The sequence below is a fragment of the Sinocyclocheilus anshuiensis genome, unplaced genomic scaffold, assembly GCF_001515605.1.
Source record: "Sinocyclocheilus anshuiensis isolate Anshui unplaced genomic scaffold, SAMN03320099.WGS_v1.1 scaffold283, whole genome shotgun sequence".
NCBI lineage: Eukaryota > Metazoa > Chordata > Actinopteri > Cypriniformes > Cyprinidae > Sinocyclocheilus > Sinocyclocheilus anshuiensis.
This window is the reverse complement of record NW_015549605.1, coordinates 2,163,395-2,181,416: the sequence shown is the minus strand read 5'-3', so window position 1 is coordinate 2,181,416 and position 18,022 is coordinate 2,163,395. Positions and strand designations below refer to the sequence as shown.

The following is an 18,022-nucleotide window of genomic DNA, read 5'->3' as shown; positions in this document are numbered from 1 at the left end:
GTCACACGCTTGAGGTATTCAGCCAATCACAACACACTGGATAGCTGGCCAATCAGAGCACACCTCGCTTTTTTAGAACGATGAGCTTTGTAAAAATCGACGCGTTTCAGAAAGGCGGGGCATAGAGGAGAAACAATAATGTACATTATATGGAAAATGTTTGTTTTAACCTTAAACCGCATAAACACTTTGCATTACACCAAATACACAACATAATGTTCTTTTTAGCAACATCATATGACCCCTTTAAAATATGATTTAAAAGTTTTACTTTGCAATTCACATGAAAAAATATGCACACACTGATATTGTTATAGATCAAAATCGTAAGAATGATTTTCTGCTTTCTGCCCACCCCTAATGTCAATTTATCTTTGTTACTTTGTGTATAGTAAAAAATAAAAAGCACAGGGTCAAGCTTAGGGCTGTGATGTGTTAGGTTTCTTTATTTTTACCTTGCGAGGTGACACACAAACTGGGCGCAGAGAGTGTGGCGTCACTGGTGTAAGCGGAGCACAGGTTCTCATTAGAAGGGGAGGGTTTGAAGGACTGGAGCAGTGGGCTGCTCCCCCCAGGGGCCAGGAAGGCCTGTTGAGGCGGGTACACAGAGGGAGCGCTCTGTGCGGATAAAGTGCTGGTTGCTGTAAGACCACCAACAAAAACACACATACATATAGAAGCGCTGATCAGAGCCAGGACACAAACACAGATTTAAAGTTTCTAGGGCCGAATTCATAAAAATCGTCTAATAAAAGAAGTTAAGAAATTTTGTTAATGCAGTTTTTGAAAAATTGTTGAAATAATAGTATACCCCAAGATGAAAATTTGCTTACATCTTGCCATTCAAGATTTTTTATTAATCATCAGAACAGATTTGGATAAATTTAGCATTGCATCATTTGCACACCAATGGATCCTCTGCAGTGAATGGGTGCCACCAGAATCGGAGTCCAAGCAGCTGATAAAAACATCACAATAATCCACACTCCATTTTCTTACAAACATGCTACTTTTTACTTCGCAAGACATTAATCAATCGACGCGTTTCAGAAAGGCGGGGCATAGAGGAGAAACAATAATGTACATTATATGGAAAATGTTTGTTTTAACCTTAAACCGCATAAACACTTTGCATTACACCAAATACACAACATAATGTTCTTTTTAGCAACATCATATGACCCCTTTAAAATATGATTTAAAAGTTTTACTTTGCAATTCACATGAAAAAATATGCACACACTGATATTGTTATAGATCAAAATCGTAAGAATGATTTTCTGCTTTCTGCCCACCCCTAATGTCAATTTATCTTTGTTACTTTGTGTATAGTAAAAAATAAAAAGCACAGGGTCAAGCTTAGGGCTGTGATGTGTTAGGTTTCTTTATTTTTACCTTGCGAGGTGACACACAAACTGGGCGCAGAGAGTGTGGCGTCACTGGTGTAAGCGGAGCACAGGTTCTCATTAGAAGGGGAGGGTTTGAAGGACTGGAGCAGTGGGCTGCTCCCCCCAGGGGCCAGGAAGGCCTGTTGAGGCGGGTACACAGAGGGAGCGCTCTGTGCGGATAAAGTGCTGGTTGCTGTAAGACCACCAACAAAAACACACATACATATAGAAGCGCTGATCAGAGCCAGGACACAAACACAGATTTAAAGTTTCTAGGGCCGAATTCATAAAAATCGTCTAATAAAAGAAGTTAAGAAATTTTGTTAATGCAGTTTTTGAAAAATTGTTGAAATAATAGTATACCCCAAGATGAAAATTTGCTTACATCTTGCCATTCAAGATTTTTTATTAATCATCAGAACAGATTTGGATAAATTTAGCATTGCATCATTTGCACACCAATGGATCCTCTGCAGTGAATGGGTGCCACCAGAATCGGAGTCCAAGCAGCTGATAAAAACATCACAATAATCCACACTCCATTTTCTTACAAACATGCTACTTTTTACTTCGCAAGACATTAATCAATGTACTGGAGTGGTGTGGATTACTTGTGGATTATTGTGATGTTTTATCAGCTGTTTGGACTCATTATGACGGCACCCATTCACTGCAGATGATCCACTGGTGAGCCAGTGATGTAATGCCAAATATGTCCAAATCTTGGATGGACTGAGGGTACTTTTTTTATTTTAGCAAATTTTGTGGTGTACTATTTCTTTAAGACTCAAAATATTATTTATATCAAATATTTTACATTTTTTCTTTAAACAAAAAAAAGATTTAAGACACTATTTATTTATTCATTTACACCAAGTTTATTTTACAATGCTTTTAAACAAAATTATTTTTCATTCAAGTTTCGTCTTTCCTAAGTTTTATCTTTGTATAAAACAAACTTGAGAAAAAAAGAAATATTCTGTATTCCAAAAAAAAAAAAAAACTTCACTCTTTAGTTAGAAAATAAGAAGACAATACCAGTTAAGAAGAATTTAATTCTTAAGAATGTTTTGTGAACCCAACCCGATTTGCACAAAAAGGCAAAGCAGAACAAGTGAATACCTGGCTGTACAGGACTCTTGCTTCCCTGTGAGCTACTGCGGCTGGATTTGCTGCTTTTGCTCTTGGTGGGACGTCGTCTGCGGCCGGCTGGGTTCGCAACGGGAGGGTTGACCATGGTGGGAGGTGCTTTGCCCAAGCGAGCAAAAAGGGCATCAATCTCTGCCTTCTGCCGGGTGTACAGAGCCTGACTCTCCATCATGTGCCTAGGAGGAAAATAAGGATGTCATAATTACACTGCATATCTTTAAACTATGTTACACTTTCCTGTTACAATATATTAATCAAAACCATACTTCTCCCTCAGCTTGCTGACTTCTCTCTTAAAGTCCTCGTCTTCAAACTCTGAGTCATTGTCACTGCTGAAGTAGGAGCTGACAGAGTTGTTGAGGCTCCCGGGGCTCTGAGCCGGACCGTTGCCTACAGCTAGATGGGCTTGAGGTGCCGGCTGGGGTTCTGGGGAATGTAATCTTGCTACAGCAGCCTCGTCCTGTTCTCTGCTCACTGAGAAACGGCCCACCTGTGTGTCAGTCTTGGAGGTCACCTGGAAACGGCCAATGGTGGTGGGCTGGGGATGGGTTGTCGTCTGGTTGGGGAGAGCAGGGAGGCCGTCAACCAAATCTGCTTTCGTGTCTCTAAGGTGAGAGGAGGTTCGGTGCAGCGTGTTCTCGGGGCTAGAGAGAGTGGAGGAGGATGATGAAGAGGAGGTGGTGGTGGAGGAAGAAGATGTGGAGGATGAGTCATGGGAGGTGGTGGGAGCCTGCGGGGCGTTCTCATCAGGAGCCGCTGACACCTGAACGAGAGCGAGAACAAGAGTTCCACCTGCTGTCATACTAAAACACTATGAACATCCCGTTTTATCACCATTTATCACATTGCGAATTCAAGGTACCTGGAATCGTCCCAGTTTGTATCCTCCAGCTGCAGGTGCAGCTGCTGTCTCATCATCCAGAGAAAACGGAACTGAAAGAGAATCATCATTAATAAGCAGAGCTGATAATGAGCCCATGTAATATGAGAACAGGCTTAACTTTTTAGCTGCCTACTTTTTGTTTAAAGAACATGTTAAAGTAAAATTGGCAGCACATACCTGGCTGTCCTCCAGGTGGCATCCCAGTGATAGATGACTACAGGGATGAAAAAGGATGAGAAACAGATTACAGACATTTATAGATAATGTGCAAATTAAATAAAAAAAAAGTTGATTAATTATTTAAATAAAAAATGTAAAATAATAAAAAATGAATATATATACACTGAACAAAATTATAAACGCAACACTTTTGTTTTTGCCCCCATTTTTCATGAGCTGAACTCAAAGATCTAAGACTTTTTCTATGTACACAAAAGGCCTATTTCTCTCAAATTATATATATATATATATATATATACACACACACACACACATATTAGTGCTGTCAAATGATTAATCGCAATTAAACGCATCTAAAATAAAAGTGTTTGTTTACATAATATATGGGTGTGTACTGTGTATACTTATATTTATGCATATATAAATACACACATGCATGTATACATTTAAGAAAAATATGTTATATTTGTATATTAAATATATTTATATATAACTTATTTTGGACACGATTAATCGTTTGACAGCACTAATACATCTATCTATCTATATTTATGATATATATGATCATATTAGATAAATATAAATACATACAGATTTAAAAAAAATGATATAGATAGATGATAGATAGATAGATTGATAGATAGATCTGAGGAGCTAATTCGAGAACCATTTCTTTTATCTGTTCTTTGTGTATGGAAATTTCCAGTGGTGCTGTTTTGAATCTTTAACTGCAATAAATCAAATCAGACAGATCCTGCATTCAATCCATGTGTGCTGGTGTTTTCGGCCAGACCCCTGTCAGTGTTGCGTGTACCTGGTGCGTGACACTATTGATTGGGACGGTCTCTGGACTCAGCGCCCGTCTCAGCTGGGCATCCAGATCCTCCAGGGGCTGCTGGGACTAAATTATCCATTTCGGCAATTAGTCAAGTTCACTTAGCCCCAAGAAACACACATGCAGACTCGTACACTTATTACTCATGGCAAGTGCACACAAATACAGCAGGGGAACCGTGTATCTAATTAACTTCTGCATGAGATGATCTCTTACAGTAAGTACAGGGTCAGATGACCACTGCCTGGAAGAACTAAATGCTTTTAATCCAAGCTGAAGCTTCCTTTCATGTTCCACTACATATTTGTGAAATGGAGAGTAAATCCTTTAATAGGTCCATGCAACGCGGTTCCTGAAATGTTTTGTACAGGTTGGCTTGCGGCTGAGTGCTATCCCAGTAAGTTTTCTATTCACAAGTGATGGATGAAAAATATCACATCAAATCTACAGGATTAGAGAAAGTCTCTTGCATTTAGTACGAATCGCTTTAAACAGAAGGGAAGGATTTTCTCTGAATATGACGTGAATGCAAGCAGGGTTCAATTTGGAGCAAGGAATGACTTTGATTAACTGAGAATTGAAAGAAATTGAACTTCATCCACAACATGCTAAGAGATAAATCACTGATGTTTTAGGGGTGAAAAATTACACTCAATAAGGGGAAGTCAAAGAGTCAGAGCAGAAGCAATGCTCAAAACATAAAGCCACGTGTCAACACACTTAAAAATAAGAAAAATAAAGTAAAAAAAGTAACAATAAAAAGCAAATGTAAACTATCTTAGCTAACTAGAATTACGTCTTTTGTAAAACAACGCAAATAAATTTAACAAGGGGACAGAAAAACACTTTTAACTTTCCTTTAACTATCATAAAATAATTATTAACAAATGAGTTTGAGGTTTTATTACAGTCCCAATAAGACCAGAACGTGAATCACAACACTGCTTCATGTGTGATGATGTTTTCTGAAATCACAATCTTCCTGTTCTCCACTCGTCAATGGCAGAGAAAAAGAGAAAGAACAGCGAAGCTGAGTTAACGAAGGTCACAGGTCATGCTCCTAACTGGCCTCAAAGGAAAGCTACGCCATGCAGTGGTTTGATTACAAATCTTTACTCATGCTCTGCGTGTTTTACAGGAATGCAACTATATAAAAACAGAGTGAGACAGAGAGAGAAAGAAGAAAAGGGCACCTGAGTTAAACAAGGTCCTGGGAAGGGTGGTAGGTGCTCTGTGAGTGGCGTGCCAGCCTGATCTGGGCCGACAGGCAGCACCTAATGAATGAAGACGGAAGAGAAACTAAAGCATTGTAAAGATGGAGAGTTGGCAGAGGTGCCAATGAACCGCCACAAGCTACATGCAGCATAAGACTGAGTGTTATGGTCAAAGCTGTACTCAAAATGTAACTAGAGCTTTCTTCTACCATTACAGAAAAGTGTCAGTTGAGTTATATGGCATTCATGTAAGATTACAATGTCATGCATTTTGTCAGTCATGATTCTCAACAGCCATGCAGAAATTGGGTTTAAAAATATGACTAAAATCATACAGGTTTCAATACTGTTAGTGGTTTGAGGGAGGGATGTTAAAATGCGATGTTAAAGACAAGAACAGTGTTTGCTTTAACTGGCACCATGATGTCTAAATTATTTGCATTGTGACATTGTTTTCATGACAACTATGCCCCAAATTTACATTACTGTATATCTACACACACACTACACTGTATATTCACTACCATTTAAAAGTTTTTTTTTTGGCTTTAGTTTTTTGGGACTCTTTGATGAATAGAAACTTCAAAAGAACAGTATTTATTTAGAATTTTAAAATGTTGTAACATTATAAACATCTTTACTGTATCTTTTGATCAGTTTAATGTGTCTTTGCCGAAAACAGTATTAATTTATTTAAAAAACTGCAATAATGTAAATGATTCTGCCTGGACACATTATTATTATTTTTTTGCATTTATAATTAAATTACGTTTATTTAAAATAGAAATCAATTATATATATATATATAGTAACAAATTATAGTACTGAGAAATTTTTTTTTTTGCATTATAGCACTTACAGTTGAGGGATAGTTTACTTTTAATTTAAATAAAAATAATGCCACAATTCAAAAAATCGTAACTGTGCTAAAAATAGGCTTTATTTGCTTTGTAAAAATATAATTCATTTTTTTCTTTGATTTTGTGGTATGACCTATACACGTTGACAGGTTTCTTGAGAAACTTTAAATCAGCCTTTTGAATTTTTGACAAATTGGTCACTTACCGGTAATCTTGATAATGGTGCTTTGGATGGAGTCGTCTGACTGTAGCCGACCGGTGTGGAGGCATTACCCATGGATGTCATGGGAGAGCCTGTGGGCTGACCGGAGTTAAGGGGTAAACTAGAGGGAGGGAGAGGGGTGCCGCTAGGGGTGGCGCAGGCAGTTGGAGAGGAGGTGCCAGGGACGCTTGTGGCCACCATGGGGTCAGATGTGACATCAGACTGGGCAGAGGAAGGACCAGAGCCCAGGTCCATGAAGAGTGAGCGCAGCTTTTTATCTAGAGCCTGAATGTCATCAACACCCTTTCCCTGCGGGTCGCTGTCACATTCTACACAATGTGCATGGCTCTGATTGGGCACGGTGGAGGTTTGAGGTTGGCTGTGCATGGGTGTGGGCTGCACGACGGGTATGTTGGTGGTAACCGGCTGGAGGGTGGGCACTTGTGACTGAGCAGCCGAAGTGGGAATAACCGTGGTGGTGGATGGTGCGAGCGGCGGTGTCTGGATGGCTGTGGTGGGGATGACCGGTGGTGTGAGCTGAGCTGAAGTGGAGGGGATGGGTGGCTGTTCACTACTGCCACCAGAAACAGATCCCCTAGGACTCACGGGGTGAGCGAGCGGGGATGCAGTACAGGCAGGTGCGGGCATGGGGACTGAGGTTTGGGGGAAGGATGTGGTGGCAGGCACAGCTGGCATTGGCAGAGAGGAAGGAGTGGAAATAACACTGATGATGGCAGGTGCAGCTTGACTTGGAGGCAGAGGGAGTTGCGAATGGGCTGGAGGGAAGGTCACGGAGGAGGCAGGAAGGGTAGGAGGAGGAGACGATGACCCTGGAGGGTTTATGGAGACAGAGGGTAGAGATGGTGAAGAGGTTACTTCAGAAGACACTGTGGGAGGGACCACCGGCGTGGCGCTAGAGGGCAAGGGTGCTGCGGCGGGAACCAGAGGGGGCATGGAGACATGGAGCATAGGCGGCGCAGTGCTGGGACCTGGGTCAAAACGGCCGTGGCGCATTTCAGAGAACGCCTGCTGTAGACTAACTGCAGACGCAGACATAGAAAGCCCCAAGGCAGGCAGTGCAACTGACACAACTGATAAAGAAGAAAAATTCAAGACAGAAATTAATATGCGGTTGCATAAGTTGTCTAACATCTTCTAGTCTAGGCTGTTTGTACTAGGAGTGATCTTAAAATGTCTTTTCTGCATTTCTACTTCCTAATCTAGTTGTCAAACAAACCATGCATTGTAAATTACAAATACTGTTGTCTCGTTGACTAATTGCTTTTGCACTGCTAAATGCATAAATGTATTATCTAACCTATAACATTATTTCACATAGTACACTCACAGGATGAAGGCTCTTCGATTGTGGGTTGGGGTGAGCTAAAGAACTGTTCCCTCAGTCTGGATTCAGGCACTGGACTCACGATAAACCTTCGGCCTGCAGAGTGGACCACCTGGGCAGCTGAACTAGGTGGCACACCTGAGAGGGAAAAAGATTTCAGTGCTGATGCATCATTAAAAGGGGACATTAACTTGTTTTACATTGTGGGACTGTAAGATTTACCTTGTTCAAGAGGTGCAGATGTGGTGGGCATATGCTGCTCGTGATCACTAATCGTCTGGAATCATTGGATATACATTGTTAACTGTGATGTTCACAAGAATCACTTCAACACAAAAACAGTACAACAAGGTACATACCTGGCTGCGCTCTCTCTCCACACCTTTCTCATCTGCTGTTTCTATGACCTCTCGAATCTGCTCGATGAAGGACTCGCGCTCGCTCTCTAGAATGAATTCACTTTGTACCTAAGACATGACATAACGCCTCTTCTTAATGAGTTTTGGCAGCTCAAAGTGTATTTTGGAAACAGAAATGTAATTTTATTCGACATCAGCTTTTTGATCAAGATCAAAAGAAATCACAGGTTAATTGAGCATATCTGTTCAGTATTAAAAATGCGGGTGGTGTTTCAAGTTACCATTATCTGTGCAATTTCCTCTGGGTTATCGCCGTCGAGATCAAACTTGAAAGTCACCATTTTTCTGTTGTGTGTTTCTAATTGACACTCCGCAACTCTATCGCCCATTCTGGATATCTGAAACACACATTATGTTTTATTTAACATCTCGTGTTTTTTCCCCACCATCAAAAACTACAAAAACAATAAAAGAAAAAGGCCAATGTGTTCGACGTACATTAAGAACGTTGAGCTTAGCCTTTGAGGTTTTTTCATGGCGTGAACGGCTGCGTACTGATCTGCGCTGGTGTCTTTTGGCAGAACGACCCTCATGCCTGCCACCCGTTACGCCCTCATTACCATCGCTATGCCCAGATGCCACATCAGAATGACAGCTAATGGAAAAAAAAGAAGTGAAAACACCATTACGGCTTTAGTAGTACATCACATTGCATCTGCGTCCACTGTGTATGCTTTTGCATTGTTTTTCACTTACTGATAAACACATTGTGAATCTGCTAAATGATGATTCTTACCTCTCCACAGCAGGAGTTTGGAGTTGTGACAGCTCTGTCGTCAAAGTCTGAGAGACGCTATGAGATGTCTGGAAGAGCAAACAACAAAAACAAAGGAATTGTAATAGGAAGAGATGCAAACAATCAGATCAAAGAAGACAAAATAACAATGCATGTCTAAATAAAAAGTACAACTGCTTCAGGCAAAGCCTGAGAGTTTTCTAAAAAACCAGATCTTATTTCACAGCCGAGAAAAGAAAGGACGCTGCGTAAGGACAGCTAAGCAGCTATGCTTCCCAGACAAACAGAGATAAAAATAAGCATGACATGTCAATACAATAGCTTTGCCCTAATAAAGCAAACAAAAACTGTCTGCACTGATGCGTTTGGGGCCGGTTCGGTCTTTTCCAGGTACCTGCGCTGGGGTGTCTGATGGCAAACATGGATGTTCGTTGGGGGAAGGGACTGTGGCCACATGGATGGTTGGCACAGGTGTCATTAGAGGCGGCACCAATTGGGGCAGATGGGGCGGCAGCGCTGATGGGGACGTGGCTGGAGCAGGCACAGCTGCCAGGCATGTCAGCGCTTCAGGCACTGGTTGCTGTGGAAACGGGGCAGCTGCTATGGTTGGCGCGCAGAGAAGCTGGGGGAAAGTACGAGAGGGGTAGCTGGATCAGATCAGTGTGGTTGGGATGATGGAGGAGGAGGGAAATGTGTCTGCAAGCACCGACCGGGGGAGATGTAGACGGCAAGGCCAGTTTATGTGCAAAAGGAGCGATGTCTTAATAAACCGAAGGCAAACAATCATGAGATCAGACCACATGACAGAGACAGCATGCCACGGGGTGAACGCTGGATGACAATGACCGCAAGCAAAACACACATGAAAACTTTAAGCGCCAAACGCTTATTAGATTAAGTTAGGAGGGGCGCCTTTCTCTAAGTGCCTATAAACGTTCTCACGGTCAACAACACACTAAATAAAATCCAAATCCAACACCACATCAAACACAAATAACACAATTTATTTATTTGTGACAGAACCCACATCTGATAAATCACAAGTAAACAACTTTTCTGTGCCACTACAGTGTACCTGTGCTTTCAGCTGAAGGGAAAACAATAGCTCTGCACTAAACATTGGGAACTGAACAGAGAGAGACTGATCTCATTACCACACAACTGACAACCATGCAACATACAGGCAGAAACATGCCAGAAAACATCTATCAAACAAGCACAGCCGAGGCACGTCAGAGAGACGGCCACAGATACACTGTACATTGTTTTGAAACAGAAAAAGAGGGAAAGAAAAACAAACAAAAAGAAGAAAAAACTTCTACGAAGTAATTTACTAAGTTAACATGAAACTGCACACAGACACACACACAATATAATGCTATATATTTTAATGTTTCAGTAGTAATGCAAAACATGTATAATAAATTATAAAATATATTTAACATTACTACTTAAACATAATAAATCTTTAAATATGTATAATATAAAATAAATATATTTTTAAATATATATACAAACATTAAAAAATATATTTTTTCAGCATTTTTGCTTTTAGCTTGATTTGCTTACATCACATTTGATTGTACCTGTGTGGGCTGGGGGCCGGGCTGGACCTGCATCTGGGAGCTGCTCTGAACCACAGTGCTGGGAGGCTGTTGGTGTAACGAGACTCCTGGTTGGGATGTCGGCCCCAGAGAAGCCTGTTGCGGAATAGCAGCCTAAAAAGAAAGTAAGCATTTTGGCATGAAATACTCTCTATCCCAATCTCCAAGCCTTAGAAAATGAGTACATTTTAGGATCATATGCAGTTTGCACTCAACCAGCTTATCCTATTAGGCCTATGCAAATAATCTAAATAAAGACTCTTCCTTTAGTTTGTAAAAACTAACAAAACATTGACATTTTCATTTACAGAAATGCCCTTTACATGCAAGTCTATGGGGCAAGGCATTGCACAAGAGCATAATACCGTAACCCATAACTATGAGTTTAACCGGACAGTGTTCCCACCACTAAAATAAGCACTTACAAAAATACTAGCTTCACATTCTTGCTTTGAAACCCATTTGAATGTCTTGCCCCATAGACCTACATTGCAAGTGCATTACTGCAAATCTGATTTTTGTTTTTACAAACCAAAGGACAAAACTATGGTGTGTGCACGTCAGAAACGCTGTTCACGTTGCTAAACCTGGAACATTCCTTTATTAACACCTTTAAATAACTTCCCTTTGAAGAACAACTCAACATAGACATACTAAACTTTATTTAATTTGCACACTCATTGATCTTGACCTCGGTCTTCAAGACATTGACAAGCTTTTCAAGCCTCATTCAAACAGAGCAACATTTTGTCACCTACAGTACCTCATTATGCAATAATGTAATGACAAAACTTAAGATGGCAAGGCAAAGAGCTTCAAAGTAAAGTACAGGTAAATGAGAAAATAGGGCGAGAGAAAAAGAGGAAGAGAGAGAAAGAGAGGAATGGGGTTTTTCTCTACCTGCGAAGGGAGTGCTTGGACGTAGTAACCTCCATACTATAAGAAACAAATACAACACAGTGTAAGAGAAAGTCACCTCTGATGTCCACAGCTTTCACACGCAGGAGAGAATCCAGAGAGATTGGAACAAAACAAAAAAAACTCAAAAAGGTCTTGGGAGTGTTTGGAAAATGAGTGTTTTATTTGCCTTGGCCAATATTGGATGTTCATTTATGATAACGAATGGGGGAAAAGATCATTCTGATTGGTCAGACACATTGATCTTACCTGTTGAGAAGCAGAAGCGGCTAATGGGGTGCTGCAGGAAACCAGAGACATGGCACTTGTGGACTGAGGGATTGGGACCTGCACCTGTTACGAATATGAAGAGGAATATGGGGGCAGGCGAGAAAGAGAGAGAGAAACAGAGAGAGAGAAAGAGATATGGCAGTGGTGGAGAGATGAAAAGAAAAAAAGACAAGTCAAAATATGTTGGTGGCTACAGCGAAAAACAACAATGACTTTCAAATACTGACCATTCATACACAAAGTGTGAACATTCTGAGCAATGCACTCAGATCACCATTCACTTTTTGTGTATGCCTCTCACATCTAACGATTAAACGACAAACAAACATCAGGTGTTAGCCAGGGGAGTGAGTAGGCTTCATGCATGTGACTCTACATGATTCTGTAGTTCGGGTGAATGTTATTAAAAAAAAAAGCTCAGGGAAGCATGTGGAGTTGTTTGTATAACCAAGAAAGCATCTCCTAAAATAGACCCGAACACTGACTTTGCTCAATTTGACCACTTTCCCCCCACATGGAGGGTTTCGACAGAAGCAACCCTTAGAAAGCTACAAGTATACTTGTCCTTTAACTTCTTTTCTGCGAGGTACAGACAAGTATAGTTGCCCCAGATGCAGATCACCTTACCTTGGCATTATACTGAAGAATTTATTCATTATTAGCAAGAGGTTTAAGGAGCAGCAGGAAATAAAGTAGCCTTGGCAGATAAGAGGATGAAAATAACAGTGGTACAAAAGATAAAGAGAGGCAGAAAATAGGGGCGGAGAATGAGACTACAGGATGACATTGATAATGCAAGCCTTCTAAGGGTTAAAAATGACTTCTCAGTTAATGAAGTTAACATCCTAAAAGTAGTCAACAAATGTTGAGTGTTCTTGCGCTGGTAGGCTGTTTCTCGACTGGTGTCCTCAACAAAGACAAAATTGAAAACTGAAAGTCACTGAGAACCGTTTTAACCATTTCCAGCCAACTATGATGTAGCAGCAGATCTAAAAAGCAGCTGTTAAGGTAGAATACAACCAAAAAACAATTTTTTTTGTAAGGAAGATTAGAGGAACCTTAAGAGACAAGCAAACCTGTCTAAACCCCCTCTTTGTGTTGTATGTGTCTGTGTGTTTGGTCATACAAATCCTGCATTCAAGCCTCTTTTTAAGTATCTTCAAATCCTTTAAAAAACATATTTCGAGTGTTGATTATTGACTTTTATCATTAGAATAATTTGAAAGAGGCAATCAAAACTTCAGATTTGTATGCCATCTACAGATATGTAGCGTTACACAATATCTGTGCAAACACACAAGTATCATATACACCATTATATGAACATACACACAAAATAATACTTACAAAGTGAATCTGAAATGAAAAATCAATGGAAATAAAACAAATCACACCGTCCAATGGAAGACACAGAAATGTCTTTGCACAAGGGGATTTAAAAAGCAGGTTTATGCATTTAGCTCAGTGCACCTTGTGAACCTTTCTGAGCTCTAAATTATGGCTGGAGAGGGTTAAAACCACAACCACGGGACAAAAAAAAAATCAGGTAACTGAGATAAGAGACAGGGAGTGCTGGGGAAAGGTGGACGAGAATGAGTATTTCTAGGTACCAAGGTAGCGCCCTGATGGGACAAGGCAGGCTCGTGGTATGTGAGGTCCGGTGGAAGGGATGGTTGACGGGCCCAAGTACTGTGCAGAGCAGTGATGTGCGAGGACGGAACGGTGGACGATTCAGAAGGTGGAACGAACAGAAACGTTGTCTGACTGGGTGGGTGTCCTTCGCTGATGTTACTCCCTCCACCTGTTTTGTAGTAAGACGTTTGTGGGATGGATTGAGCAGCGGAACAGTCTTGAGGTTGGTACAACTGATGAGGCGGAGGCGAGTGGAACTCCCCAGCATCGGAGGAGGTCATAGAGTCACTTGAAGGTTCAGGACTGAGTTCTTTAGGTCCATGGAGAAGCAGGCTGCCCAGGGGAAGGGGCAGCTCTGGGCTCACATAGCTGTATAGTTCTTCGGTGACAGGCTGTAGTCGTCCACACAAGCCCTGGTTGCCAGTCGGTTCCTCGAGGTTAAGGTCCATGGAGCCCCGGCGGGCTCGATAGAGTCTGGATGCCAGCACGGCTGGGTCCACCTGGAGGTTGTGCATGTGGTATTCAAAGGCAGTGCTCGGCTCGGATGTATGAGCCAAGATGGGTGGTGCGGAATGGGGAAAAGAGTGGGGCTGATACGCTGGATCTGCAGCTGTGGTTTGCTGCGGTGCAGAGGCAGAGCTAGACACACTCATGGGAGGCAGTTGCGGGATGGGGCTGTGGGTCAAGCGTATGTGGCTCTGGACATGAGGGTGTAGGTAAGCTGGCCCAGGCTGTGATTGAGTCTCATAGGCCAAGCTAGCAGCAGCGGCAGCCTGCATTTGCTGATGGAAGCTGATGTGGCTTAGCTGATGCGCAGTCATAGGGTAGCCACTATAGGCCATGGCTTCCAGATGGTCCATTAATGCAGCCTGGTTGAGGCTGAGTCTGCGTACAGCCTCCTCTTGCTCGGCCCTCACGTCCTTATATCCGTATAATGACTCTGCTGGGGGCTGTAGGTGCAGTGGCTCAGCCAATCTTTGAGGCACCATACTGGGCATCATGAACAGGGAGGGTTCGACGCCGGGTCCCAGAGCTTCCATGCCAGAAAATGGGTGCAGGCTGCTGCCGTAGCTACGATGGTAGGCGGGCTGGAAGTGACGCGTGTGGGCCTCCAGGATGGAGGTGCTCTTGCGGCGCTGCACGTTGAAAGCTTTAGGCGGGCAAGATGGTGGGGGGGAGAACGAGACGGGCCGTTCCGGGAAGGTGGGGTAAAAGAGCGGGGGCTCGACCAGACCTGAGCCTCCTCCACCGTATGGCTGACTTGCTGATTGCGGCTGCGGTGACAATAACATACAGCATCTTTGTGAGGAAGTAGAAAAAGCAGCATCACAAAATTCACAAAGCAAGAGAAAGAGAGAGAGAAAATAAAAAGATGACACGTGAAAACACAGCAGATTATATTCATCCAACCAGGCAAAGATGACATAAGGAATAAGTTAAGAGATGTTTAACTGCTAAATGAGGTGTAGAAACATGACAGTGACAGATTTACAATTAAATACAGATGCCTTACAGGCTGTGGGGCCGAGGAACCATTTTTAATGATTGCAGTTCATGCCAATCTGTATTTAATGTGAGCACAGGGTTCCAGCCGAGTGGGCCAGGGTAACATGGGTATCTGAAAAATACTTTAATATGTCTTCATATGCTCAGAACTGACCTGTGGTCAACCCCTCATATTCTCAAGATTTATAACTCATCAGAGCAATGATTTAATCAGATTACTGGCTCAAGTGACTATGCAACTATGAACCTTTGACATACAAGAAAAGATATAAACAAGCTATTTATACTTGATAACGGCTAATTTGTGAAACTGCATTATTCATAACACGCTACTTTTTGCTAGCTTAATGCTTACATTCCTAAGAGACTAACATCAGCTGGGGACTAGACAGACTTAAAAAGAACTGCAGTTTGCATTTGTAAGTCCAATAATGGTTTTAATGTTAACACTAAACACTTAGAGATTGTTAGGCTTAAATGTAATGTTTTTGGATTCTGAATAGCTCACTTTGACTTAATAATGTAGAAGGATGCCATTTCATTTTTAGATCACACCTTTGGTGTTTTAGGGATGTAAATATTGGCCCTGAAAACAAATTAATTTTACTGCATAAATTTGGATTATATTTGCACTCCCAAAACTCTTTAAGCTTGTTTTGTCTTCTTATTTTAATAAAAGTATTCTTCACAGATACCCATGTTGTACCCAAGTCCAGCACAGCAGGAGAATCCTGGTTCACTGGGAGACACTAACATACAGGACTGGCAAAGATTGCTGGGAGACTGGCACGGCGACGGGGCGGGGCTGAGTGAAGGGGCAGGACACTCTCCAATGCTTTGGACAGTCGGCCCGCAAACGTCTCCCCATCTGGCCTCCCCAGCCGGGGCGAGAGCGGGGCTGATACGATTGGTGGAGGGGTGGAAGGTGGCTTGGGAGGACACGACAGAGCAGAGGTGGTAGAAAAGCAGGGCACGCAAACAGACATGCTACGACGATGGGGAAGAGGTGGAGGAGGCTGGAGGTGAAGGAGGGGAATTGACTATTAACCACAATGGAACACAAATGACACAAAAAGCCAAATAACCAAAAGAAAACTACAAGGAAACATTAGCATAAACAAAGATTAAATATCAACATTGCATTCTAAGATACTACACAGAAAGAAAAGCGACATTGATCTACAATAAACTTTGACCTACATACAAAGGTTACATGTTGATTAAATCTAACATCTGCTGTCGAGTCAGATCAAAAGAATGAGCCTGGTTCAATTGATGATTTATGATGTTTCAAAAGCAAAAATTGTTTTACAACGACCAACATGTGTTATCAGTAACAGAAACATTTATGCTATGATATGATTGCATGTGACAATTTCAATACCTGATTCATGAATCATGAATTGTGAGCAGATTTTGAGATTAAATTAATACTTTTCAAAACTGATCTGAGATTGATCAGGTTGCATGTTGTTACACAGAAACTTGGTGTGTTAATAACTGGAAAATATATGGATAAAAACTAAAGAAATGGCACTAAAAATGACATTGTCACTGCTTAAGCAGCATCCAGACTCCAAGAAATCTACAGCATAGACAGTCTACCATGTAGACAATGGATACAAATTGAGGTTAGCAAAGTCCATGAAAACATCGCAGAAAATCGTTCCTCTGAGATGTTTTATGATATAGAACAGCATAAAAAGAAGTATATACAGAATATGGACAGCAAAAACAAAGACCACAAACAGCACATTGGGTATAAAAACAGAAGAACAAAAATAAATGTACAATAACAGTCATCAGTGCCGTGCAGACTTTGAGTTGGAACTAACCAGCCAGTCAGGTGAGACGGCATTTATTAATAATAAAAGTAAATCATTAGAAGTTGCACATACAGACAATTAGAGTAATAGAGAGTCTTTGACATCAAGCTGAGTGCTTATGACTAAAGTGTTTCAGGCTCTATGGAAAATTATGCAAACTAATTCAAAACTAATGAGTAAGAAGAGATGAGAAACTTGCTAAATAAAATTCAAAGTCCCTGAGAAAGATCCAGACAATGCCCTCTATGAATGACGTGACGCTGATGTACTGAAATGATCATGGTTTAGGTGCCCAGGATGGCGAAAACAACCATCCAGGAAGTGATGAATGCCCACTAGTCTGCACAGCATGATACACTGCTACATGGCACTTCCTTTTTGGGAGGAATCAAAAATACTGACATGAAACAAAAAGAAATAAGGTAAAGTAATCCAAAGAATGTATTACAATGCAAAGAAGGATGAAGAGGGAGTGGCAGCTCAAGTAAACGTGGGAAGTGGAAATATACTTGGCAGTCAGAAAATAAAGAAAAAGCGAGACAAAGAGAGAGAGAGAAAGAAAGAACAGAGCAGGCTGTATGAAAAGAATCAAACCCATTTAGAGTGTAGACGTTATGGCTTTGCTTTCCTTTCTCATGCATCATTCATTTAGTGTCTGATAATAACAAACCATCATCAAACTCCAAAGATAAATACATGCAACCACAAAAAGATCATATTCAAAAGTCAAACAACAATTGAACATTGATTCATGATTCATTTGTTACTCAATCAAGGCTACACAAATTCTCTAAAGATCATATCTGTATTGCTTCATTGGGTTCTTACCTTTGCACAACATGAAATATTATGGGAGACATTTGAACTAAATAGGTTCTAACTGAAGATAAACATGTGGCCACATGATTTATTAAATTACGCTGTCAATATCAAGGCCAAGCATACACTACCATATAGAAACATGTTTTCCTGAGTGCATTTAACAACCCAGATTCTTGTTTTCCATCGTATTGTCATTGTTATTATGCTACATATATATATATATATATATATAT

At 41.2% G+C, this 18,022-nt stretch overlaps 1 protein-coding gene across 3 annotated transcripts in view; it reads right to left on the bottom strand.

Moving 5' to 3' along the window:
* The window catches only part of LOC107658853 (serine/threonine-protein kinase WNK1-like), a 79,124-nt gene that overhangs the window by 12,078 nt on the left and 49,024 nt on the right, over window positions 1-18,022 (bottom strand). For 2 of the 3 annotated variants that reach the window (XM_016447530.1, XM_016447531.1), the window contains exons 10-28: window positions 13,614-14,909; window positions 11,983-12,066; window positions 11,716-11,751; window positions 10,798-10,929; window positions 9,606-9,833; window positions 9,212-9,279; window positions 8,914-9,070; window positions 8,697-8,813; window positions 8,416-8,523; window positions 8,279-8,333; window positions 8,060-8,194; window positions 6,715-7,802; window positions 5,629-5,709; window positions 4,415-4,501; window positions 3,598-3,634; window positions 3,400-3,470; window positions 2,804-3,300; window positions 2,511-2,713; window positions 1,396-1,581 (exon numbers count right to left, since the gene is read on the bottom strand). In XM_016447530.1, coding sequence (XP_016303016.1) covers window positions 1,396-1,581; window positions 2,511-2,713; window positions 2,804-3,300; window positions 3,400-3,470; window positions 3,598-3,634; window positions 4,415-4,501; window positions 5,629-5,709; window positions 6,715-7,802; window positions 8,060-8,194; window positions 8,279-8,333; window positions 8,416-8,523; window positions 8,697-8,813; window positions 8,914-9,070; window positions 9,212-9,279; window positions 9,606-9,833; window positions 10,798-10,929; window positions 11,716-11,751; window positions 11,983-12,066; window positions 13,614-14,909 — 4,666 coding nt within the window. The remainder of the gene's footprint in view (window positions 1-1,395; window positions 1,582-2,510; window positions 2,714-2,803; window positions 3,301-3,399; window positions 3,471-3,597; window positions 3,635-4,414; window positions 4,502-5,628; window positions 5,710-6,714; window positions 7,803-8,059; window positions 8,195-8,278; window positions 8,334-8,415; window positions 8,524-8,696; window positions 8,814-8,913; window positions 9,071-9,211; window positions 9,280-9,605; window positions 9,834-10,797; window positions 10,930-11,715; window positions 11,752-11,982; window positions 12,067-13,613; window positions 14,910-18,022) is intronic. The other variant, XM_016447532.1, reaches the window with a different exon arrangement.